Source organism: Acinonyx jubatus, chromosome B4 (genome assembly GCF_027475565.1).
Source record: "Acinonyx jubatus isolate Ajub_Pintada_27869175 chromosome B4, VMU_Ajub_asm_v1.0, whole genome shotgun sequence".
NCBI lineage: Eukaryota > Metazoa > Chordata > Mammalia > Carnivora > Felidae > Acinonyx > Acinonyx jubatus.
In genome coordinates this window covers 123,647,291-123,673,294 of record NC_069387.1, presented here as the reverse complement: position 1 = coordinate 123,673,294, position 26,004 = coordinate 123,647,291, and the positions used below count along the sequence as shown (strand labels likewise).

At 40.8% G+C, this 26,004-nt stretch overlaps 1 protein-coding gene and 1 long non-coding RNA gene across 3 annotated transcripts in view; one reads left to right on the top strand and one right to left on the bottom strand.

The window, feature by feature from the left end:
- POLR3B (RNA polymerase III subunit B) overlaps positions 1–19,208 on the bottom strand; it is a 102,853-nt gene extending 83,645 nt beyond the window's left edge. The window contains exons 1-9 of one of the 2 annotated variants that reach the window (XM_015068828.3): positions 18,955–19,208; positions 16,164–16,196; positions 13,540–13,596; positions 13,284–13,348; positions 10,457–10,532; positions 7,488–7,588; positions 5,076–5,167; positions 3,827–3,944; positions 1,699–1,807 (exon numbers count right to left, since the gene is read on the bottom strand). In XM_015068828.3, coding sequence (XP_014924314.1) covers positions 1,699–1,807; positions 3,827–3,944; positions 5,076–5,167; positions 7,488–7,588; positions 10,457–10,532; positions 13,284–13,348; positions 13,540–13,596; positions 16,164–16,196; positions 18,955–19,026 — 723 coding nt within the window. In that variant the 5' untranslated portion in view covers positions 19,027–19,208. Of the gene's footprint in view, positions 1–1,698; positions 1,808–3,826; positions 3,945–5,075; positions 5,168–7,487; positions 7,589–10,456; positions 10,533–13,283; positions 13,349–13,539; positions 13,597–16,163; positions 16,197–16,461; positions 16,487–18,954 lie in introns of those variants that run through there. The other variant, XM_053226682.1, reaches the window with a different exon arrangement.
- A 163-nt stretch (positions 19,209–19,371) lies between these two features.
- LOC113602758 (uncharacterized) lies at positions 19,372–23,265 on the top strand. The gene is made up of 2 exons (XR_003424257.2): positions 19,372–21,836; positions 21,966–23,265. It is a non-coding gene; the product is annotated as an uncharacterized LOC113602758 (long non-coding RNA).
- The last annotated feature ends 2,739 nt before the right edge of the window (positions 23,266–26,004 follow it).

The following is a 26,004-nucleotide window of genomic DNA, read 5'->3' as shown; positions in this document are numbered from 1 at the left end:
ACTTGTGTCCTGCGGGCCTCTGGTTAGGTTTTCCTCCACCCATTAATACAGAACCTTGTTTGACATGGCTTTCTCCTTAAGGACACCTTATTCAATGTATGCTGTTGACTCATTAGCACTAAACTCACAGCCAACAGCACTTAACTCATGCCTGAACGCAGCTTATCTGACACATGTGTTTTCTCCATAAGGCACATCATGGCCTTCTTGTGCTTTGAAAAGATAGACATCACTTCAGCCCCTGGCTTGGGGGCCACTTTAAATAGCAAAATCCCCCCTCCCCCAAAAACACAAAAATGTGAAAAAACATGGCACTAAAGAGACCATGGTAAGGGCTCCTGTTTACAGCTTGAGAGTGGAAACAAGAAGGCAGAATGTCACCTTCTTCAACCTCAGCTGGGAACATAGAGCTTGGGGACTCAAATTTGTCACTGCTCTGAGCCTGTGCACGTCTGTGAATAACTGTAAAACCACCACCAGTGATGATTTCAGGGTCACAAATAAATTTCAGCACGTATAACTGACAAGTGCAAAATTCACAAATGCTGAGGGTCAACTGTATCACATGATGGTATTTTTAAATTTCACTTGGTGACTAATACTACAAGTGTTCATAAAATGTGGGGAACATTTAGGTCCCAGAGCAGGTTAAACGGGCTGCTGTGCGGTCACAAGTATATACCATTTAAACATAATTTCTGTGTGAAAATATCTTTTGGATTCTATGTCACCAGTTCATAAACAAGCTGAAAATAATCAATTTTAAAATTCATATTTATGTAGAAACACACCAGACTCCCGAGTCCACAAAAAAACAAACTTGGGGGGCGCCTGGGTGGCTCAGTTGGTTAAATGTCTGACTTCGGTTCAGGCTGTGATCTCACGGTTTGTGGGTTCCAGCCCCACCATCCAACTCTTTGCTGTCAGTGAGAAGTGGAGCCGGCTTCAGATCCTCTGTTCCCTTTCCCTCTCTCTCTGCCTTTCCCACATGCACATTCTTTCTCTCTCAAAAATAAACACTAAAAACAAAAAACAAAAAAAACTTAAACTCTTTGACCTAGAAAAGTCTACTGCTAGGAATTCAGCCTACAGATACCCCTGCCCCTGTATAACATGATACTACAGCATTTCTATAACAGCAAGAGATGTGTGTATCCACCGAAGGAGGGATGATTAAACTGTGGTACAGCCATAATAGGATAGTTTGTCAAACAGAATGTGGTAGCTCTGTACCAACTAATAACACAATCTCCAAGACAGAAGTTACAAAAAAGAAAACAAGCTAAATGAAAAATGGTGTGCAATGTATGCAAGTAAAAAACAGAACAAAACTCTACCATGTACTCATGTGCTAATACAGGCATAGACTGTCTTTAGAAAGATGCACAAGAAACCAGTAACAGTGGTGTTCCTGGGTAGAACAACTAGGTGGTTAGGTATGGGTGGGTGGAAGGTTTACTTCTCACTTTACACCCTTAAAATTTTTAATTGTGTAGCTACTAAAAAATAGTATTTTTTAATATCTGAATCCTGATCTTAGTAGCTTTCAATTTAAAATATATTACATACCTGACAATTTATCTATGCCACAAATCTTTCTATTCCTAGAACTCTTTATCCTCCAAATTTCTAATTACGTATGAAAACAAACCAGAGAAAGACTCCTTACAATTTCCAGTAGGTACCTGCAAGCCTTACCTTAAATATGATTACAATGGGAATATCCTCTGACAAAGTATTGTGCCGCAAATAAAATCGACCTTGCTTTACAGCCATATTGGTTCTGCTTTTTTTCTCATGGGTAGAGCTACAGGGAAACAAAAGTTGGTTAAACTGTGTCCCTGCCTGGTTTCAAGCTAGTCGCGTGCAACAGCAATGATCAATAAGGTTCACCAATCAATAACCATCTGTAAGGTCCTTCCTAACAGATGCCTTTTAACAATGCACAACTTGCCACTTCCATGAATATTTAAAATCTACTACGATGTTTCTTTAGCTTTGAGATTATGGTGAAAGTGTTGTGGGTCAACAAGTGACACTCACCAATTCATTCTGATTTACTTCACTTTGATTCCACCTGAATTGCTTTGATTCAGTGTGGGGTACATTCATGAGCAATTTTATACATTTCCGAAGATAAACCTCAAAATGAGCTCCTATGTACTAGGAGTGTTTAAATCAACAATTCAATAAAATATATTTACACTCTTATTATATACATTGAAGCCAAAAGAAGCTAAGAAATCCCTTTTTATTGGTATCTCTATTAACTACAAAATTACTAATGGATCTAAAAACATTTCTGGCACACCTGGGTGGCTCAGTCGGTTAAGCATCTGACTCTTGGTTTCGGCTCAGGTCATGATCTCATGGTTCATGGGTTTGAGCCCTGTGCTAGGTTCTGTGCTGTCCTTCACTCACTCACATGCGTGCATGTGCTCTCTCTCTCAAAGAAAATAAACTTAAGAACAATTAAAAAAAATGTTTTTAAAAACCCAAACCAGGGACGCCTGGGTGGCTCAGTCGACATTAAGCGTCCAACTTCAGCTTAGATCATGATCTTGCAGTTTGCAGGCTTGAGCCCCACACTGGGCTCTGTGCTGACAGCTTGGAGCCTAGAGCCTGCTTCAGCTTCTGTGTCTCCCTCTCTCTCTGCCTCTCCCAGCTTGCACTCTCTCTCTCTCAAAAATAAACATTAAAAAAACCAATAACAGCTCCAAGCTTAATAGTCACAATAGTAACTCCTACTGATCACCTGCTACATACATGTGATGCTACATACCCACCCCACTTATACTGGCTCTCATGTCCTACATACTAATACTTACTTTGAAGTAGTGTCTCCAAATCACGTATGAGGAAACAAAGGCTTAGAGAAGATATGTAACCCACCCAAGTGCCTCATAGCTACTGAACAACTTTGGGATTCAAATCCCAAATCCCTGGTTCCAAAAAGTAGTAAAATAGAAAGACATGGGTTGCAGAATTATTAGATCTGGGTTCAAATGCTGGCTACCTCTTCTGATCAGTAGGACCCTGAGCCCAAGGCCTGTTACTCAGCGGTAAAATGGAGATAAGCTCACTTATCTTGGAGGGCTGAGGGGACAAATAATGTAGAGCACCATCACTCTGCCTGGCTCCTACTGACTGCTCAATAAACGGCCACTATTGTTAGCTGCCTCTCCATCAGAAAGGGGGCACAAAGTCTGAGTTAAGCAATTCATTACAGGTCATCAGAAGACAAACTATTGTATACGGACATCATAACTATGCTACGATATTTTTTATTCCCAAAACTCATTAATTTGCAAATTTCAAGTTACCAGTGACAATAAATTAGTGAAAAGAAATTACCGGACACAAGAGATGCTGCTGTAGGAAAAGGAGTATGCTGTGAAAGAGGCTGGTTAAGAACACTAACAATAAGATGCTAAGTCCATGACAGAATCCAAAAAATATTAAATATAAAGTAATCTCTGATTGTATTCCATGTAGGAATACACATGTAGAATGATCAAAGAGTAAAAACAACATGGAAAACTGAAGAGTGGTTTTATATTTCTTTTTTCAAAGTTCCTTTAATGCAACAAAATTCAACTTGAATAAAATAAGTAGTGGCCTTTCGACCAAGGTCTCACACACTTTTCACTGCTAAAAATTTTAAATCAATGCTCCATGCTTACAGCCTCACACAATAAACTGAACAGTTAGATAAGTATTTTGCTGCCTGTTACCAGACATAACTGGCGACCTCTGTCCTGAAAGACAATCATCTGATGTTAAGAAATACTGATAATTCCGTTAATACCATCCCTGCTTTCCGTACCTGGTAACTGAAGCACCAACAGCCCCTTTCCTGTCAGCCTCCACAATGATCCTGTTCTTAGATAGCTGCTCTTGGATTAGAATCACTTTTTCTACTCCTTTAACGATGAAGTAGCCACCTGCCAAAAGGAAACAAGAAAAGTTTCACCACCTGTTCTTCTGACAGTGTGATTTAGTAACGACTGTGACCTTCTGCTCCATGGCACTGACCAACATTCAATTAGAAGGCGTTTGCTGATACCGTTTTATGAACTAATGACCAAATCAGCAAATGATTTTATAAAAATGCGCTACAAGAAAATAAACTTGAAGACAGGGAACAGATCTTACTGGCATACATATTATCAGCATCTGACAGACACAAGAGGTGAATGAAAAAAATGTGTTAGTCTTCAGATTTCTTAAGCACAGAAATAAGCAACAATCTTCAATATAAATTCAAAATTGCCCTAACTTTTCTAACAAATCAGTGACAACAGTAGACTAAGATTATGTTTCCTAAAATTTCTATACTCAGTAAAACCCATAAAACATTATCATAGCTTTTTTTGCATACAATTCAGAATAAAATAAAGTGAACTTCATTTTAATTTCAGAATATAAACAAAAAAAGCAATATATTGACTTATGTACCATTTTGTTATAGTCTAGGAAAGTCATGTTCTTTGTTAACCTCTTTCAAAATCTTCTGTGATTCTACACCAGTGTAACTTTAAAGGAATAAAGCAACTACAAATTAAATCAACGTGAATTAAGAAATTAAATATTTTTCTGTTAAGTGCTAAGCTTGAAACTTTACAAAATAAACTGCCTAGAAATGAGTACAAACATATAATTTTTTTAAATTTTAACAAAAGACTTTTGGTTTTTGCCCCTTTATTGCATTTAAAATAGGCTGAAGTGAACTTTTTTCCACCTAGCTAAACAAGTAACTTCATAAGATTATTCTTGAATTTCTACGCATACCAAAAGAAACCATGGGGCAGAGACAAAAGTCTGACAAACCATAACAATAAAACACATGCTGGAGTGTTAAAGTTTCAAACCTGCAATCAAAGAGGAAACAGTACTCCTTTTAGAAATGTTGACCTTAGAATAAAGTTGGGGCCAAATTTCCAGATGTTCTGTGAACACAGTTTTGTCCAAGTTCAGGTGGGTATTGTTTTTGAGAAAAAACGTTAAAGCCAACAGCAAAAGCAAGCCCAAAAAAGGGTGGGAGAGCAGGAGCCAATCCAAGGAATCACACATACCTGGATCTAAAGGACATTCATTCAGTTTGGCAAATTCTGCTGGCGTCTTCCCTGTAAGAACACAGTTTGAACTACGCAGCATTATGGGCATTCTGTTGAAAGTAAAAGAAAATATCACATAAAGACTGTCACTGGCAAAATGTCACCAACGGGTCTGCTTTCGTCTTTCACATTTTAGAAAAGGCAGAGGAGGGGTAGTTACATCAAGAGCCAAGTGAAATGAAGTATTTCCTCAGATAATTGCTCTTCTATGTTGGCTTTCCTTAAACTTTGCAGACAGACTTTGGTCTTCAGAAACGGCAGCAACTCTTCACTCATGGTCAACAAAGGGACCCTCATTTGTTACGCAGAAATACCACAATGAATCAAAGTAAGAAACGAGAGACTATCAGGGCTTACCAGGCAATCTAAACACGACTTCTACATGAAAAGTATTAATTCAAAAATCTATGAATAGGCTGAATAATAGATCTGCCACTGCTGCAGACAGAATTATTGAATTAAAAGAGAGCTGAAGAAATTATTGTGAACATATTTCAGAAAGACAGAGGGAAGAAATGTATCACAGAGCATAAGAGGGAAGGACAGAGTGAAGAGGTCTCACAGGCATCTAATCAGATTCTAGATGGAGAAAACACACACAATGGGCAAGATGTCCTATTCAAAGAGAGCATAGTGGCTATGGACTTTCAAAAATGTATGAAAGTCATAAACTCACACAATACTATCTACTCAGAATACATAAAAGGAAAGCCACATCAAAACACACAGCAGTCAAGATACAATCATCAAAGACAAAGATTTAAAAGCCAGAGAGAAGAAAAGGCCGCTTGCCAACAAGGGAAGATGACTGGTCAGATAGCTGCACACCTGCAATTTACAGAGGACAGCAGAGGGGCATGTGCAAAGTGTCGAAAGTCCCCATCAAGCTAATTTGTGCGTTCTGTGAAGTCACCATTCAGAAAGAGGTCCACTTAAGGATATTTTCAGGCTAAAACAGAGAAATTCAGAATTTGTAATAAATAGTGTCTAAAGCTGACGTACCAAGAAATAAAGGTATAAACACAGCGTTTAAAGATCGGGCTGGGATGACCACCAGAATAAGAGAAATGGTCACGAGGTTGGGAATGAGACTGGGGGAGGAGGGATAGGGGGTTGCTTTGTGGCAAATGTTCTCATGTGCTATTTGATGTACTTGGATTAAATGGAAATCTTTTTAGCTCAAACAAACCCCACACAACACTTACACAAGGTAATGTCTGTAATGCAGACAGTGCATGGAACATATGAGCACTCTAATTCACAAAGGTCACTTTAAGGAATGCAAAAAATGCTATCTTCTACCCCGGAGTCCGGCACATGGCAGGTGTCCACCAAACACTAGTTACATGCATGCCCTTCCTTGCCTCCTCTTAACTGTGATTTAAATCCTAAATCGTACTAGTTATGCTTTGCTCCTCTCTAGTCTTCCCTTCACCATATTCAATCTGGGTAGTAATTTATTAATGATCCAAGATTTAACTGGACACACTATGGTCTGTATATGAGAAAGAGGAAAGGTCTTAACACTGATAAACAGTCCTGCTAAAACAAAGATTAATATTCTAATATCCCAACTTATTTCCCTAACTGAAGAGTGAGGACAGAAGCAACACAAAGAGCCCCTTCCTTTAGGGCACTATGGGGGAAGGATTTGTTAAACCTGTGTGTTTCCATTACTCTGGACCTACCACAGCACATACCAAATGGTACCACAGCTATTCAAGCCTGCCTTCCTGGGCAGCTGGGAATGAAGACAGCCAATAGGAGTTGTATCTAAGTATCTTCTATTTACTGGACTACCCAGCAGAGTGTATCACAAGTGACCAACAAATGGTGCATATTCACTGAACCTGTGGATATTTATCATGCCTTTAGCACTTCTGAAGGGTGAAAAAAACACTTGGCCAGGAAGGGTTTGCACGAAGTTTAAAGTCCGACACCATTATCAAATTCCCAATATTGTGGGTTTTGCCCATTTCTACAGATGAGTCAGTATATTTCCCTAGTTATAGGGAAATGCTATCTTATCTAATGGTTCCCTAACAGCCTGGTTCACTGAAATGCTATCTTATCTAATGGTTCCCTAACAGCCTGGATTTCAGAAGGAAATGAAAGCATTTTCCTTAGCTTTACAGAAAAGACCTCACAATTAAAAACAACAACAACCACAGCATTGCACTGGACACTGCTCGAGTGCTCTGCTTGGGCTGACTCACTGGATCCCCAGAAAAGACTCTCATGGAGCAGACACCATTTCCCGCATTTTTCACATGAGGAAATGGGGCAAAGGGAACTGTAGTACTTGTTCAAGGTCACCCCATAGGGCTAGAATGCAGGCAGTGTGGCTCTAACTCAGATGTCATTTCTCACCTGCCAATGGGTAAGGCATTACGGATGATTCTTTGGCTGCCTCGGGTATATTCAATATCCACTGTGATGGGGGCAGAGTACGTCATGTCCCGCAGACGGCACTGAAAGAGAATCAGACAGTCAGTGCTCCTTCTCCCTGGAAATCAAAGAGTCCTGAAGCTTCCAAGAACTCCGTCTCTGGTAGCAGTATGGTCTATGCTGAACTGGGTCTGTTCCATGTGTTGCCTTAAGGGCACTGGGAGTGAGGAGCCTACCTTCTCCATGAGGAACGATGTTGGCCACTGATCTAGACATCCCCACAGCATCTCTGCCCTAACAGCCCAAAAATGGAACGATAAATCTGGTACTGACTTTCTTCTCACTATCTGATGCCATCATCAGTCTGCTCCCCATCTTTGAAGCAGTTAGACTGTTCCTTGACAACTGGGTCCATGGAAATTAATCAATGTAGTTACCAATGTGGTTAACAACCAGTATGATACCTAAAGTATACACATACAGAAACTAACTGTATCACAAAATTCTTTTGTTTTTAAATTTTTTTTAGTATTTATTTATTTTTGAGAGAGAGAGAGACAGAGCTTGAGCGGGGGAGGGGCAGAGAGAGAGGGAGACACAGAATCTGAAGCATGCTCCAGGCTCTGAGCTGTCAGCACAGAGCCCAATGCAGGGCTCACACCCACGGACGGTGAGATCATGACCTGAGCCAAAGTCGGACACCCAACCAACTGAGCCACCCAGGCACCCCTGTTCACAAAATTCCTTAACAAGTGGTATCTTATAGCACAAATTGTTCATCACATCATATTACAATTTCTGAATCGTTTGGGGAACTCTGGAGATTACTGGTGTGTGCCTTAGTTTGACAAGGTGATGACTCACTAAATGCCCTGACATGGCACACCCCACCAAATCTTCAGCCCTTCTCTGAGCCATGACCACATAGTCAGACACGGCACACTCCACCAAATCTTCAACGACTTCTCTGTTTTACTGATGGTGATCAGGTGGCTTGTACTCTCAAAAAGAGAATCTCTCTGAACGTCAACCATACAATTCATGGTACTGAATCCTCCCTCTGGCTTCAAGTGAACCAAAGACAGTTAGGTTTAAACTTTTTCTGCCTTTCTTTCCCAATGCCCGAGATCCAAAAATATTAGATACCCTTATTACTGATGAGTATTTTATATTTAATTAGATTGAGCTGTCTCCTTCAGGCCACTCCAAAGGTGGCCTAGAGGCTCAGAGTGTGCACCCTGCCGTCTATGCCCAAACACTGGCTGTACCACTTCAGTTCTGCACCTTGGTCTCCTCCTATGTACAATGGGAATGAGAATCATTTTAATTCCTAAGGATATAAATACATATTTTTAGAATAGTTCCTGGTACAGGCTACCTTACAGACAGAATCTCATTTTTATTAAAAATCTAATGTAACACCCATGATAAGTAAACATGTGTGTGTTTTAACAAACTCCTCTCCTTCAAATGGAAATGAAATTCAGCAGATGTGGTAAACACAGGGACCCTCTCCACAGGCCCCAAACTACTCCCGTGAGCTCCCTCTGCCGCCCTCAGCCTCTCTGTTATCACAGGACTGGGCTGTGCTGGGGGCTCTGCAGCAGCGCCCCCCCCCCCCACTCCTGCTGTGGGTGCCCTGGCTGCCCACCCACCTGCTCTCCGACTCTCCCCATCTCTCCAAGGATCAAAATCCCTCCAAGAATCTTCATGCCCTTTCTCTCTTACTGCAATAATGCCCGTATGTTTTCTCCAACATCAGGAAGAGAAATTATGACAACTGCAGCCTCAGGCTTCTCAAACTACTTCAGACTACTTTGCCTTCTCTCTTCTCAGACTCAGTGATGTAGTTCAGAAAAGGACGTGGAATTTGCTAATTGGCTGCCTAGTTCTAAAATAATTAGAAAACTCCAGCAAATGGAGAAGGAATGGGGAAGCGGGGAAAGCCATACTGGTGCACACATTTTCCAACATTCCAAACCTCAACACAACTTCACTTACTGTACCTATCTTACCCTTCCAGGCAGTCAAGTGTGCAAGCCCTGGTGTCTGTTTCAAGTATTTTGTTAGTTTACGCTCTCCACAAGTGTATGTGCTCCTTGAGGAAGGAGAGGGTCTCATATCTTTTGTATATCTCTCAATGCTGAGGCACAAGACAAATGTTCAACTGACACTCGAAACTCGGTGATTAAGTAACAAAATTTACCTGTGTGAAATATCTGGTTACTTGATCGTACTTCCTGTTTAACAATGCTCAGACAACAACCCTAACTTTCTAACTTACTTGTTTAATGAAGATTACTCTGCTACTTTCCCTAATTGCTTTACATTTTAGTTCTACATCAACACAAACTAGATAAATCTACAAAAATCATTTTCTTTCCTGAATCAATTCCCAATTATGGACACCAAATAGAAGAATTTCAAGAAGAATGTAGAATGTGTTAAAAGCCAACAGACCTGTTCCACAACCCTTTGTCTGTAGCTCTGCTAAAATCCTGGTAATTAAATTTTCTTCCTACCCACCTAACTCTTCTAATGGTCTGTGAGCCCCTGTCCTTGGTCTCCTCTGCCTAACACAATGCTTGCTGACCCTCAAAAAATGTGCTCAGTCACCTGTACAGATGGACAGCACATGGTACCAGGCACAAGTGGCTGGCTGGGGCAGGGAACAAGTGCGGGCAGGGGGAAGGCTGCCCAAAAGCTTAGAATAGGACACGAACAGGAGACATACCTATATGACAGCACAGATTAACTAGGATTAAATGAAAAACTAAACACTGCAGAATTGTTTCCTAATATAGTATTATACAAGTGCTAATTTATTTTGGTTAGCTTTGTCTCATAAGAGATATTTTCCCCTATTTTAAAGTCATTTCAAGAACATATATTAAGGGCACAGACTCTGAGTTAAGGCAAACAAATTCAATCATGGTAAGGTAGATAATTACCTCATGGGGGGATACCGGTCTAGTTACATTGAAGCTTTCTTCAACATCAGGGAGCCCGACATAGATATTAAGATATCTGAAAAGCAAATTATTCCATTACCAGTTACAGCTTTTCAACGAACATATAAACAAGCTATTTTCCTCCCAAATGCAAAGATTACACTTTGACAAATACTTATCTTGCTAAGAACAACAAATTAAAAATTATAATTGGGAGATCTTGAAGTGATAGTACGTACAGTTCTACAAAGGAAGGAAAATACTATCAGAGTATTTTTAAAGAAATTACTATAAATCTCTTTTTAAAAAATACTGGAAAGATAGCTCCCTAAAGATGATTATTTAATGAAAAGAGCTATTATTCATATAAGAAAGAAGAGGTTGTAAGAGGAAAAAAGATACAGCTCTTCCTTGACTTACAATCAGGCTACAGCCCAGTAAACCCAACATAAGTTGAAAAGATTGTTAAGTTGAAAATTCATTTAATATACACAACCTACCAACCATCATAGCTTAGCTTAGCCTATCTTAAACGTGCTCAGAAAAATTACATTAGCTTACATTTGGGCAAAATCATAGAACACAGAGCCTGTTTTAAAATACAATGTTAAATATCTCATGGAATTCATTGAATATGTACAGAAAGGGAAAAACAGAAGGATCGTAACTGTATCATTGTTGACCCTGGTGACTGCAGGGCCGACTGGGAGCCGTGGCTGTCGCCACCCAGCATCACAAGATGGGATTGTACTGCATGTTGTTAACCTGGGAAAAGATCAAAATTCAAAATTCAAAGTACAACTTCTATGAATGTGTATCGCTTTCACACCATTGTTAAGTTGAAAAATTCTTACGTTGAAGCACTGTAAGTCAGGGACCATCTGTATATGCTCATTATGGCAAAAGAAACACAGGAAGAAAACAGAAACTAAGGAGATTGGTTACCTACTGGGAGTCTGGCAACAGTGTGGAAAGAACTGGGAAGGGAGTGACAATTCCCCGAAAATACTTTTTTATATAGCTCTCACTCTTACAACCATGTTTCACATACTCCAAAAGTTAAATGCGTAATTAAAACCTACCAGGATGCAGAAGGGGACCCAAAATGTAAAACAAACCTTCCTGCCTTACAAATGCATAAGTAACTGCCCTGAGAAGGTGAGAAAGGAAATGACAAATCTAAGTAGCTTTGGAAACAGCATGTTGCTTGGATATTGTAAAGATAAAGACAAAAAAGCAATACACGGATATTGTACTCTAATTAAATTTTATTCTCACAGAGGTATGAGTTAGCTATTCTGAAACTACGTATATTCTAGGATTGAATAAATAAGTAAAAATAGAGTGGTCAATGAGAGCCAGGTTTCTCATTTTAGACATAGAAGTTACAAATAAGGAAAGAGGTTAGTTAGAATGAGTCCTGCAGAGGTGGACTGAAACAGGAGGTGTTCGTACAGTGGGATTTTAAAAACATATGTAAAAATGAGTAAGACATAGAAATATTGATGTGTGGATGCAGAGGTTAGTACATACACATTTATTTCCTTACTCTGCCTACCAAGGCTTTAGTATCCCTATCTTGGTTTTTAAACATTATTGTCCAAAAAAAAGAGACGAGAGCTCCTTGGAAAAATAGTGGATTCCAGGCTAAGACAGGGAAAATACCAGATCAACCACATCTCATGGTGCCATAAAGTAAAGGAGTGCTTGAAAATGAGCAGCAGTGTGCCAAAAGGACATGGAAATCAACCTGAAGCCTCTCCGTTGGGCAAAGCTGGGACAAGTTAAGCAATAAAATGATACTGCTGGATTATGATCCATAGATTAAAACATACAAGAGTTCATATTAATATAAATAAAGTTAAAGAGATAAATAAAGGAAAGAAAAAGCTCTTCCTTACAACAGAATTCCAGTATTACTGGATAAGGAACGATAGCAAGAAAGCCTCACCAACAGGCAAATACACAGCAGTAACCTGTAAGACCTGTCCTTGCAGGCTAAAGTTAGTAAGTATTTGCATAGTATCAATCAAAGGATCTCCCCCTAAGGCACTTATTACAAAAAGAAAAATAGTGACTTTATAGTGGATGAATCTGCATATACCATCTTAATCAAGTGAAAAGTTAAAACCACCAATAGTAAGATATACTGACACCTGTACCCTGATATGATGCAATGAGAATGGCACGAAACGTTACTTCTGTGCCAAAAATGCACAACCCAATCGAATCATGAGCAAACATCATACAAACTCAGACTGAAGAGCTTCCTACAAAACGCTGGATCAAAATTCTTCAAAAGTGACAAGGTGATAAAAGACCAAGGAAGTGTGAGGAACAGTCACAGGCTTGGGGAGACTAAGGAGAGACCTGAGAACTAATCATCACGTAGAGCCCTGGACGGAATCCTGGGCCTGAAAAAAAGACTTGAGCGGGAAAACTGGAAATAAGACATGCAGATTAGTTGACAGTATTATTATCAGTGCTAATTTCCTGGGTTTGCTAATTATGGTATGGTTCTGTATGATGTTAATATCAGCATAGGCTGCGCGCAGGATAATATGGAACTCTGTATTACTTCGGTAATTTTTCTTGCAGTTCAATATTGTTCTAAAAAATGTTTAAACCTTAATAGTTTCAGTACTTCTCAACCATAACTCTACTTGTTGTAATTAGTTTACTGATTCAAAACTGAGCACTTGATAATTACCTTCTTATTAAACAGATAAGGAGAGTTATTTTCATACAGTTTTGGTAACAACCACATTCACTTTAAAAAATGTTAGATGTAATCAAAGTAGCAAATCAAGAGTAGTTGATTCCTTACTTCAAGTACCACATGGGGTCAGCATCACTTGTAACCTTTTCATTGGCTTTCATTATCTTCTTTATCTGTAGGGAAAAGAACACCATTAGGAATGTCTCTAGCTTAAATCAATTCTCCTCTCTATTTTTTTTTTTTTTAAGTAGGCTCCACATCCAACATGGGGCTCCAACTCATGACCCTGAGATCAGAAGTCGCATGTTCCACCAACTGAGCCAACCAGGCGCCCCTCTCTCTACTTCTAGGCCCTGCTGCTTACCTCCACATTAATGAAATAGTTGAATGAATCTATATGCTGTTTCACGAGGCCTTTCACCTAAACAGACAAAAAATATAAAGTAGGTTAGTGACAAATTAACACCCTATGTTACCGACTCTAACCACAGATGTTCTTCAGATTTTTCTCAAAACCAAAGACAGAAAAGAAAAATCCATGAATTTCACTCAGAACTTAACATGTATGTGTCCTCATTCCATCTCTCCCCCATCCTACTAATACCCCTCAAATTTTCCTCCTTGAGAATCAGCCTGACACTTGGAATTCAAGATAGGAATATCTGAATATACCTAACGACTCTCCATAAGCTAACAAATAAGGCAAGATTTTCTCTGCATACTTTGAATTTGCAGAGATACTACATCTCCTGCTACTGAAAACACTGAAACAATAACAAAGACTCCAAAATGTTAGAATTTAAAAGGACCGTATGTATTCTCTTTTTTTAATATTAATCTTCAAGCACAATTGAGTTCAGCACTGCTAGAACATTCCTAACACATAATCATAGAGCCTTTGCTTTAATTACACTTCCTTTTTGGGATCTCACTGGTTTACAAAGAAACCATCCCATTTAGAAGCAGTCCTAATTATTGGGGGAAGAAATTCAACCTTATGTTGATCTGAGGTCTGCCTTCCTCCAGTTTCCAGCCCTTGGACTTAACTGTCCTTCTGGAGAGAAAGGCCTGCTCTCGACAGTCTGTTTATTTACTTTATCTCTCCTTCATGATGTCACGTCCAGGCCAAACAGGAACTATTCAACTATGTCTCACATGCACGCTTTCCAGACCCTTCGGCAGCAGATGGCCTGCTCCTGGGCATGCTCCAGTTGGTCAGTGTTCCTCCTAACACGGGCACCCTGAACTCATGGACAATGTTCTCAACAGTATGACCAGCACACCATGGGGCCACTGCCTCCCTCATTCTGGATATTACACCACCACTATAAAAAAATCAAGGCCACCTTATAGACTCATCAACTAAAACTCAAAAGGTAATTTTTATCTTCATAAAGCAATGCTATTAAGTCAAACACACCCAATCCGGTACTTGTACAAAACTAAGTATGTTTGTCCCTCTTCACAGTTGCCATCCCAGCCCAAGAACAGAGCCTTGATTCTGTTGACCAACAGCACTGGCAGCCTCATAAGCTTTGTGTTCCTGTCTCCAGTTATATACTAAAATCATCATACCTTTATTCTTGGACAAATAAATGTCAAGGTGGTGTGAGTAAAGGAGAATCCCAACTTTGAATAAATGGATGGATGAATGAATGAATGAAATAACCAGTCTTATGTCTGTATGGAACCCTCTATCTCTTCTTGGACCTTGTGCCACCAATTGTGTCCCCTTTTTTTGAATGATAAATATCACCCTTTCTCCTCTGCTTATAGTTTCTTTAAAAAAAAAACAAAAGAGTTATAACTAAAAAAAGGTTTTCCTTGACCTTATTACAACTTTATTTCATTCTTGGTCACTCTTCTTAAAACCTCTCAGATAGCTTCCTATTGCTGTTAGAAGAAAAGCCAAAGTCCTTAACATGGCTTTCAAACCTGGTCAGAATTCCGACCCTGACAGCTTCCCCCGCATCCCCTCCCAGCACTCTCCCTTCTGCCTGTAACACAGAACTAAGTCAAATAAGACTCTACTCATTTTTCAAGTCTCCATTCTTTCATTTAACATGCTTTCAACACCCATCCACGCTGTAGTAAACCAGCACTTGATTTCTTACGGCCAAATAATAGTCCACCGTATGGATAAACCATATTATTTATCCATCCATCAGTTGATGGTCATTTGGGTTGTGTCCATTTTTTGGCCACTATGAACATTTGTGTACAAGTTTTTGTGTGAAGATGTGTTTTTATTTCTCTTGAGTAAATAAGGAAAATTGCTGGATCACATGGTAACTCTGTTTAGCCATTTGAGGACCTGCCAGGCTGTTGTCCAAAGCAGTTGCAGCATTTTACATTCCCACCAGGAAACTTCCAAGTTCCCCACATCCTCATCAACACTTGTTACCTTTCTTTTTGATCACTGCCATCCTAGTGGGTGTCAAATGATCTATCATTGTGGTACCCCTTACTTCTTAGCATAAGCTCTTGAAAATTGAATTAGATCCTAGACTACCTTATATTCAGCAGTCTCTGTGACTATCCACTCATCTGTTCCAGCCAAACAGACTGGTCATTGGTCCCTACAGATGCCATGGAGGCTCCACTTGAGCACTTTTATCAAGGCATGCTCTCGGTATTATACCTTTTTAGCTTGCTTAAATCCTGTCCTCCTGAGATGTGGTTTATGTCTCACCTCCTTTGGGAGACCTTCTGTGACCACCTGGAGCATCACCACTTTTGCCAACACCACTGTGCTACTGCATATACTACAGCCTTTCTCTAAAATTAGATTACCACTCATCCAACTAGCGCCTTAGACATAGGTTAAGTCATGGTCTAATTCCTTGTATTTCCAAAATATAGCAAATCACATAGTTGTGCAAAGTCAAAAATTATTAGTTGATGATAAACATTTAATCTTTGAAAAAAGATGAATTTGCCCTTTTTCATCTGAAAAATAACCACTAGTATTAAATATTACACAATTACCTTTAAAAATGCTGGAAGCAGCCTCCATTTTTCCTGTGAAGCAAAACAAGAATATCAGAACTCTGTGGCTGTGATCACAATATTTTTACAAGTTATTTTAATATACCCAAAATGACTTACTTTATCACAGAAAAAGAAAATAAATCAAAATGAAAAGAACAATTTTAAAATTTTAACCACTTTTATGGAAATCATATATGTGTATGCACAAATATATATATATATATACATACATATGTATATGTATGTATATATACATACACACACACACACCACAGATTTCTTAAACAGAATATACTTTAATCTCTTGATGATCCAAGCATTCTTCATACTTTATTTTATTCTCAGGACACCTCCTGAGCAAAAGACAGGTCCAGCAAAAAGGGGTGGCAGGGAGTGCTCAGGGAGGGAAGCAAACAATCTGGAGAAAGTAAAAAACATTCTTCAAGAAAGAGGAGATGTGGGGGCAGGGGATTTGTGGAGTATATAGATCTGTATCTTCCTCTCAATTTTGCTGCGGCCCTAAAACTACTCTAAAAAAAGTTAGTCTACTAACAAAAAGAAGGGAATCAGGCAAAACTAATCTATGATGACAGAAATCAAAAAGTACACTTGGAGGAGGGGTGCCTGGGTGATTCAGTCAGTTGGGCATCCTACTCTTGATTTTGGCCCAGGTCACGATCCCAGGGTCTTGGGATCAAGCCCTGCATTGGGCATGGAGCCTGCTTGGGATTCATTCATTCTCTCCCCTCCCCCTTCTCCTTTTCTCTGTCTTAAATAAATAAATAAATAAATAAGTAAAGGTGCTTGGGTTATAAACTCAAAAGGGTTCACAAAGGAACATTCTAGGGTGATGGAAATGTTCTAGATCTTGTACTGAGTGGTAGTTATTTGGGTATACATAACTGTCAAAACAAATGTAACTGAACACTTGGTATCTGTACATTTTGTTGTATGTAAATCTATAATGAGGAATCAGAAAAAATCCAAAGTAGAGTAGAAAGATCTCAGGGCAGGATGGAGAAAGTGGTGGGAAAAGAGGCTGGAGAAGTAAATAGTGACCCGACTGAGGACAGCCTTATAAACATGGTCAAGACGTTAGATTTTGCCCTAAGAGAACAGGGCAGAGATTGAAGAATTTTAACCAAGGAAGCAATATGATCATTTAAACTAATTGCTCTGGCTACAGAGCAGAGAACAGGTTGGAGTGAGACAAGTTGGCAGCCTAGGAAGTAGGACAGGACAGTGGTTCCAGATTGGACAATAGCAGAAATGAAGCTTCAGACTTGAATGGGTTTACTAGGCAGGAGCCGAAAGATGTGATGGTGGATTGGACACAGGGGGTCAGGAAGAGGAATTTTTATTCCTGAATCAGAAGCCTGGAACTGTGGTTCTGGTCCCTTCACAGCTGTGCGAAGTCAGGCAAGATTTACAAATCCTCTAAGCTTATTCCTTCAGGTCTTTGAAAAGGCAGTCTTTTCATCTTAAGGATGAAGACTAAAATCAGACTGGCAGAGTCCAAAATCCAGATCAGCTACTTAACAGCTTTCTGACACTGGATTAATCATGTAACCTCTCTGGGCCTCCAAAGTCTTTCATTGGCAAAATGGGGTGAAAATAGTGCTTATTTCAGAAAATCAATAACACAATGCATATTAGGCTTAAACAGAGCCTGCCACATAGCAAGTGGTCAGTAAATGCTGGCTCTTACTATTAACTCTTAAAGAGTTAAAAATCCAGTATTGCCTGATGATCATCAGTGTGTTGTAGGCACTCATGTATTGAATCTGATAGACTAATCATAATTAACCTCATTAATCTGTCAAATAAATATAAAGAAAAGATTACAATCCAATAGATTCACCGATCATGTCACTCTCCGGCTTAATCCCTTCAATAGCATTTCATAGCTCCTTCGGAGGTCTATGAAAAATCAAAACCTCTCATAATCAGGACCCTCGCCGACCTATTTTTCATCTCCCTTCCTCCACTTTTCTTCACTCTAATACTACCGTAGTTCCTCGAAAACATCAGGCGGTCTGACCTACTATGTCACCTACCGATATTCAAGTGTCCCGTTCCTCTACCTGAAAGCTTTCCCTTCACGATTTCTCCATTTCCCCCATTCCATGATGGTAAAGCCTCTGAGGTCCAGAGGGTTTACATGTGGTTTTCCAGAAAATAAGACTACGTCCACAGCTGAACTTCTCTAGACAGCTCACTGGAGGGCAGTTATCCCTAACTTCTGATTAACTCACGAAAGGTACGGGGCTATTCCCCAAAATACACAATTTCTTTTTTCAAAGTGTTGTGAGTAAATTTCCAGGGCGTTTAAAATACTCCTAAAGCCCAAACTTGAATTCCAAGTTAAAAGGATTACTAGCCTGGGATTCAGACGATTTGGTTTCACCACCACCGGCAAATGTGGGACCCCACGAAGGTGGCCTAAGCTCCCTGGACCTCGGTGTCTCCTCTAACCCGGGAGCGTGCACTACGTCCCACTAGGTGGGAGCGAGGGCCAATCCTTCCCTGACACACACGAACCCTGAAGGGCCCCCACCCCCACCCCAGCCGAAGGCCGCGAGCGCGGGGGGGCTGTCCCGCTCCTCCGAGCTCTGCCCCTCCACGGGCACTCGGCGGCCCGCTCCGGAAGAGACCCGCTCCGTCGCGCTGAGCATGCGCAGAAGCCGCCGCCGCCCCTCCCCCCCCCCCTCCGCCACGCGAGCTCTTCGGGCAACGCCTCCTGCGGACGCTCCCGGCCCCTTCCGCTCTCCGCGTGCCCAGGCCTCACCTCTACAGTAGAGATGGGTGCAGCCAGTTGCTCCGGCGTCAGGTTCCCAAACTCTTCCGCAAGCACGTCCATGCTGTGCTGCTCACGACGAAGGGAGAAGCCAGCAGAGCCGCCACGCCCGCTTTCGGCTGCCCCAAGCAAACCGCAGCGCCCGCTAAGAGCGGTGCGCGAAGGCCTAAATGGTCCCCGCTGCGCAGGTTAATTGGTGGCGTGATAGAAACGTTCCGCCTGCTCCCGGCCCGAACCTGCGGTGGAACCCGGATGTGGCTGAGGCGGAGCTGGGAAACTGCGCCCCCTGGTGTCACTTGGAAGTCTCTGTCGGATAATGTTGACCAGGGGACGGATTCGGTGCCAATTATCCCATAATTCAGACCAGTAAAGCGTATTTGTTCTAATTGTTTAAACAGTTCAGAGAAAAGGGTAGACGGGTAATTTGCACAACTTGAGCCACGGCTGCAGAGATTTTTGTTTAATCCAATCCAAAACTACAGGTTGTATGGTATTGGAAAATAGGAAATTTAACAAATGCTTAGTATTAAGAGGTTGGTTAAAAAAATTATGTGCGTGTGATGGGATATTATACAACCATCAAAATGACATAAAGTGAGGAGGATTTAACTCCCTGGAGAGTAGAGCATAACAGGACGGTAATTAAGGCTTTGTTATATTCTCGAAGGACTAGAGAAAAGATCAGGACGCAGAAAAATTTAGTATGAAAATATGACATTTTAAATCAGTAGGCAAAGACAAGTTATCCAATAAATGATGTCGGAATAGCTGATTAGCCATTTAGAAAAAAACATCTAAGTAAATCCTCTATGGATTAAGTGTATTCATAAGATTGAGGTTGTGAAAGCCTTCAAGGACAGCAACACAGAAATCCTAAAGGAAAATATTCATAGATTTGATAATATAATTGTAACCACAGTTTTATTATTCCATGAAAATGCAGAATTTTCTGAACATGTTTTTAAAATTCACCATGAATAGAGCCCTTTAAAAACATGAGTTGGAAGAAGACAAAGGATTGATAGCCGTACTTTAGAATGAACTCAGATCAATAGAAAAAACTCCCATTGGAAGAGAACAAGGCAAAAGATATCAACAATTGTATAATTGGTGCACAGTTTCGGTTTGGGAAGATGCAAAAATTATGGAACGGAGCAGTGTGGTGATGGTTGTACAACATCATGAATGTACTTAAGGACACTGAACTGCACCCTTAAAAATGGTTCTAATGCATCTGGGTGGCACAGTAGGTCAAGCATCTGTCTTGATTTTGGCTCAAGTCATGATCTTGTGGTTCCTGAATTCAAGCCCCACATCGGGCTCTGTGCTGGCAGCTGGCAGCCTGTTTGGGATTCTCTCTCTGCTCCTACCCCACTAGTTTGCTCACTCTCACCTTCTCTCTCAAAAATAAATAAGTAAAACTTTTTAAAAAATTGTTAACTTTTCTGTATATTTTGCCACAGTAAATTATGAAAATTTGTAAATACACAAATGCCATTTTCCCATCGTGACTGTATAACTCTTTCACGAGGGTAATTTCCAAATTAGCTGCTTCAAGTAAATTTCAGTGCCTGTATCTCCAAAGTATTGTGCTGAAATCTGAAAGTAGGAGAAGGGAAAGAAAAATTTTAAAGGTTAATTAAAAACCCCATTCTTGAAGATCTTATGCGTTCGTTTAAAAGGACACATATACTTTTGTATCATCCTTGTGAATTACCAGAGAGAAACCTATTTAGAATCTAGGCTGGAAGGGACTGTGAAGTGATTTTTAGATGGCAGAGATCTCAAGGTTGGCTCAGATGTGTTGGCTTACTGCTCCAGAGTCCTCTTGGCTTTTCATTCTCAAAGTGATTTTCCAATTTTAGCATGCATCTGAATCACCTGGAGAGCTTGTTAAAATAACCTCAGCTTGCATATTAGGCGGATTTGGGCCAGGGCCTGCAAATTTGCATTTACAGTAAGTTCCCAGGTGATGCTGCTGCTGCTGCTGCTGCTGGCCCAGTGATCACCCTTTGGAAATCACTCTTTAACATAAGACATATCACTTGATACCATATCCTATGTTTATGCATCTAATTCTTTACACCAGGAGCTCCTGGAACAGAAACCATCTTGTCTGTCTTTGCACTCCCAGGTTCTAACTCACTGTTTGCCCCTGAATAAGTTTTTGTTGAATAAATTATTTGAAAGAAAATAATGTAGTGAGTGATAATAAACTTGATATTGTATTTCACATTAAAAAAAAAAAACCTTGATTTGTTTGTTTCTCTTGAAAAGAGATGAATCAGGTAGCAGTGAACCCAGAGTCCGCACTGGCAACAGTTAGCTGACGCTGAGTGGTGTTGGGGCGCTTAGACCACAGCTGCTACAATCCTTGCAATCCTTCCCTTATTACCCCTGCCTCCCCTCTCTCACCCCTACAGGTATCAGCACTTGCCCCCAGGTCAACCCGTGACTTCTGATTCCCTAGGGAACTGAATTTTAAAAACCAAAAAGCCAGGAACAGTCTCCTGACTCTTCTGTTTTCTGCTGTCACATTCTTTTCCTGAGATATTAGTACAAAAAGATTCGTGGTTTGAATAGAAGGCTGGGCATTTGGGGAAGGGAAATGCAGAAAGAAAAATGGCTGACATCTTGGAATATTGTACCATCAATTAAGTATATAGTGTTGCGGTAGCCAGATGAGAAGGTGACTGATGCGGTGGAGAAGTGGGTAAAGAAAAAGGGGCATTGGTTAAAGGACAGCAAAAGAAAGGGGGAAGCAGAGGTGTCCAAGCTGGGCTTCCATTTACTGACTGAGCATTTACTCTTTGCTAGGCATTGGAATAACCACTTCGTGTGCATTCTCTGATTTAATGATCAACCGCAGGGAGGTAAGTATGATTATCTCCACTTGACAGGCAAAGAGACTAAGGTTCACAGGGATTAAGAAATTCGCCAAGCAGAGCTAGAATTTAAATCCATAATTATCTGACATGCTTTCAATTGCTCTATCATAATAGCACCCTGGATGGATGGAGTGGCAGAAGATATTTCAAGCAGAGAAAAACAGCATGACCAATGGCTTGAGGACTTTACATAGGACCACATTCTGGCAATTGAGTGTGATCTCCATAGGGCTTGTCTATAAGGAAGTGTCAGTAGGTGACACTAGAAAGATCCATTGGGACTGGGCCATTGTTAGCCCTTATGCCATGTTAAAGAAATAAGACCTTATTCTGAGAGGCTTCAACATGAAGACACTGTAAACAAAAAAGGATTATCCTGTCTTCAAAACCTTGATGCATCCAGACTGGGAGAAAACATGTGTGATCCTGGTTTCCAAACTTGAGTAAATTCACAATAGAACTAGAAAAGGCTAGAGCAATGTTGGAGAAAGAATATGGGCTCTTCAGTCTGAAAAGGCAAGGGCAAAGAGGGCTTCTGTGAAGCCTATCATTTCATAAACAGCAAGGTGAGGGTGAACACGGGCCGAAACCTCTACTGTAATCAGAAAAAACAGCTTACGTTTTGAGCAAGGGTGGATGGTCTGAAGCCTTTTGCTGTCTGACATGCCCACAAAGCCCTTCTCTGAAACAGCCTTGCATTGTGTCATGGGACCCAACCATGCTGTAAGAACTGATTGGGTCAGGAACCTGCCAAAGACAGCCATGTAGGGGAGCTGACGTGGCCCCTACCCAGTGCAGGAGAGTAGGGAAGAGGAGTGTCTGTACTGACTAATGGCAATTAGACCCAATCACTTCTCTCCTGGGACGTTATTAATTAAGAGGTACCAAAAGGGAGGGCGGCTGCATAAAGAAGTAGTGAAGTAAAACACCAAGGAAGCATTTGGTAGCATCACCACAGTGAGAAATACTTTTGATCGGATGACCTAGAGAAACCAATATAGCAAAAGGTTTTAGCGCACACATTCCAGGGTTAGACTCTTTGGTGTGTTTAAAGACACCCACCAGCTCTGTAACCTTGGACAACTTCTGTAGCTAATCTGAGCTTCATTTGCATCTATAGAAATAAAGATAAAGCCTGCCCTACAGGGTGTTGTGCAGTTATAGGAGATCATGTGTATGAAGCGCTTAGGGTATTCCTTGCCATATGGTAAGTGCTCAGTGGCTGTTATTAATTTACTTGAAAGAAAAAAGAATTAAGGGCACCTGGGTGGTTCAGTCATTTGAGTGTCCAACTCTTGATTTCAGCTCAGGTCATGATCTCAGGGTCATGGGATTCTCCCTCTTTCTCTCTCTCTCTCTCTTCCCACCCACACTCTGTAAATAATAAAAAATAAAGAATTATATTCAGATCCTCCATCAAGCCTGCAAGTGCAGCTGGTGAGACAGATTCCTGTGTTTTCTTTCTTCTTTTTAAAGCTTTGCAATAAATCCCTCGGTTCCTTCCCTTGAAATCTGAAAGACGCATAAACTTAGAAATGAACAAGATAAAGCTTCACCCCAAAAATAGAGAACAAGAAGACACAAGTCAGTAATAACAAACGTACTTTCTAAAAGGTTAGATTAAATCATGGAGGATAAAGTCATTAGTGATTACCAAGTAAAATAAGAACATGTTGGGTTTGTCACTTTCCTTTGCAGTTGTCACTAAGGACAATGACTGCAGCCTTCTACATACCCTTGAGTTTCTCTGCCAATGACAATCTTGGGCTTAATGAACCATGGTTCTGATGAGGTATGACAATTTCTGCTCTTGTGTACTTAAGTACCTGACCATCACATCTCACAATACTAAAACCTCCTGAAGCTTGAAAGAGATTTAGGACTAATAAATTACAGTTATTTTAATGTATTCTGACTACATTATGCTTCAGAGTTTGCAGATGATTTTGAATACATTATCTCATTTGATTCTCACATCTCTTGTGAGGTAGGGTAGGAAACAGAGGCTCAAGGAGATTTAAAAAACTGACTTGAGTTCATAGAGCTATTAAGTAGAGGAAATGAATTCAAACTCCAGTCTTGTGATTCTCAGTCCCATGCTACTTTTACTAAGCCATGAGTAGAAAATTTTGGAACTTAACATCCCCAGAGGTGGAACAGGTTGAACTTTAGTCTCGAGAAGGGTTTGAGTTAGAAATAAAAATATGTTGCACAAAGGTGGCGCACTCCACACCCATGGCATACTTTGCCAACCAGGCACAGAACTCTTTACTGCTCACCATGGATCTGGCTTCAAAATCCTCTCAACATGGCGCTCTGGAGAACTACTATTAAAAGATCAGAACAGGCACGTGGTTTTAAACTTATTTTCATGAAAAGAAGATTCATGGGGCTTATTTAAGAAAGCTGGAGGGGGGCGCCTGGGTGGCTCAGTCGGTTAAGCATCTGACTTCGGCTCAGGTCATGATCTTGCAGTCCGTGGGTTCGAGCCCCATGTCGGGCTCTGTGCTGACAGCTCAGAGCCTGGAGCCTGTTTCAGATCCTGCATCTCCCTCTTTCTCTGACCCTCCCCTGTTCATGCTCTCTCTCCCTCTGTCTCAAAAATAAATAAATGTTAAAAAAAAAAAAAAGAAAGCTGGAGGGACCAGAGGTAGAGATTGCTAACGCTTACCAACATATCAGCTTCTTCTTCCTTGACCCATAATCTTGCCTCCCTTGCAGTTAGATGAGTCCGCATGATTGAGTTGTGGCCAATGAACCATGAGTGAAAGTGAACAATCCTTTTCTGTCCCTATCTTCTGAGGGAACGGAGACTTTGAAGAGCTAGGGGACAGCAGTCACAGGACGGTTGGAAGTTGGGCTTCTTCTACTACTGAATGGAGTAGCACCTCCCCCAGCCCACCACCCTACCCCTGCTTTGAACTATAATTTGAGAAATGTGGGTATATGAGGCCACTGAGACCTGGGAGCTATTCGTTTGGCAGTTCATCTACACACACACCAATAATGGTCGACTTCACATGCCGCCGCCCTTCCTTGAATCATCTTTTAGCATTATTCTCAGAGGCAATGTGGGATTGGGTGGGTGGTCACACACATTTCTCACATCCAAATTTTAAAGCCCTCACAAATGTATATTTTGTGGATTTTTTTTTTCCTCTTTCTGCTCCTCAACAACTCTTTTCCATTTGGAAGCAATCTCTAGTTGGGTGACCTTGATGGGACCATGGAAGTCCAAGGGTCAGCTACTCACTCCTTCCATCTCCTGCAAATCAGAGCCTGGGAACTTGGCCTAGATTCTTCTAACAGCTTGTTCATACCTGGGACTTTGAATCTTGAGCAAATTAGGCAAAGAAGCAAGGACAGTAGAGAAATAAATCTCTGAAGCCATAGGACTGCATCCAGCTTGGCTAGAGTCCTGCAGCTTGCATTGCCTTGGTTCCTACCCATTTTCCAAGCCTGACTCCCCAGATTAGGACGATTCCATGAGGTCCTTAATACCTATGCAGTAAGCTCCCTTTCTGCTTCAGCAGGCCTGGGTCCATTTCCATTGCTTATACCATGTGTTCACGTGCGAGTGCATATATGTATTCACACTCCACACAGAGGAATATTCCCGCACCAACAGCAAGTGTTCTTTGCCAGGGTAATCTTTCCAAAACATAATTTCCAAATACATAATTTCTAAAACACAACCCTCTCTTATTTCAAAAGATTCTGATTCTTTATCTATTTCAGGACAAAACCCCAAAATTTTAGCATAACATCCCAGAATCTTTTTACCTCTCTTGTTTTGCCTCTCCTCACCTCCACTCTTCTACCATATGCTAGTCATTGGCTTGCCATTTCTCCACCCCACTATATTCACCATGCACTTGACTTATTGTGCCTTCCCCTTTCTTAGCCTCCTGGCCATTCCTGACCCATCCTGTTGTAGCTCAAGAATGATCTCCATGGAATAGAATGGGATGGTATTTACTCTAGCACTGTATGTACTTGTTTTCGTCTTTATGATACTTTGTTCACGAGTCTGTCCTTCTTCCTAGATTATAAGCTTCTTGAGGACGGTGTCTATCTAGTCATCTGTGTATCACACAACACTTGGGATACTTCTGGTCATATAGTACATGCTCAGTATGTATTTCCTGACTGA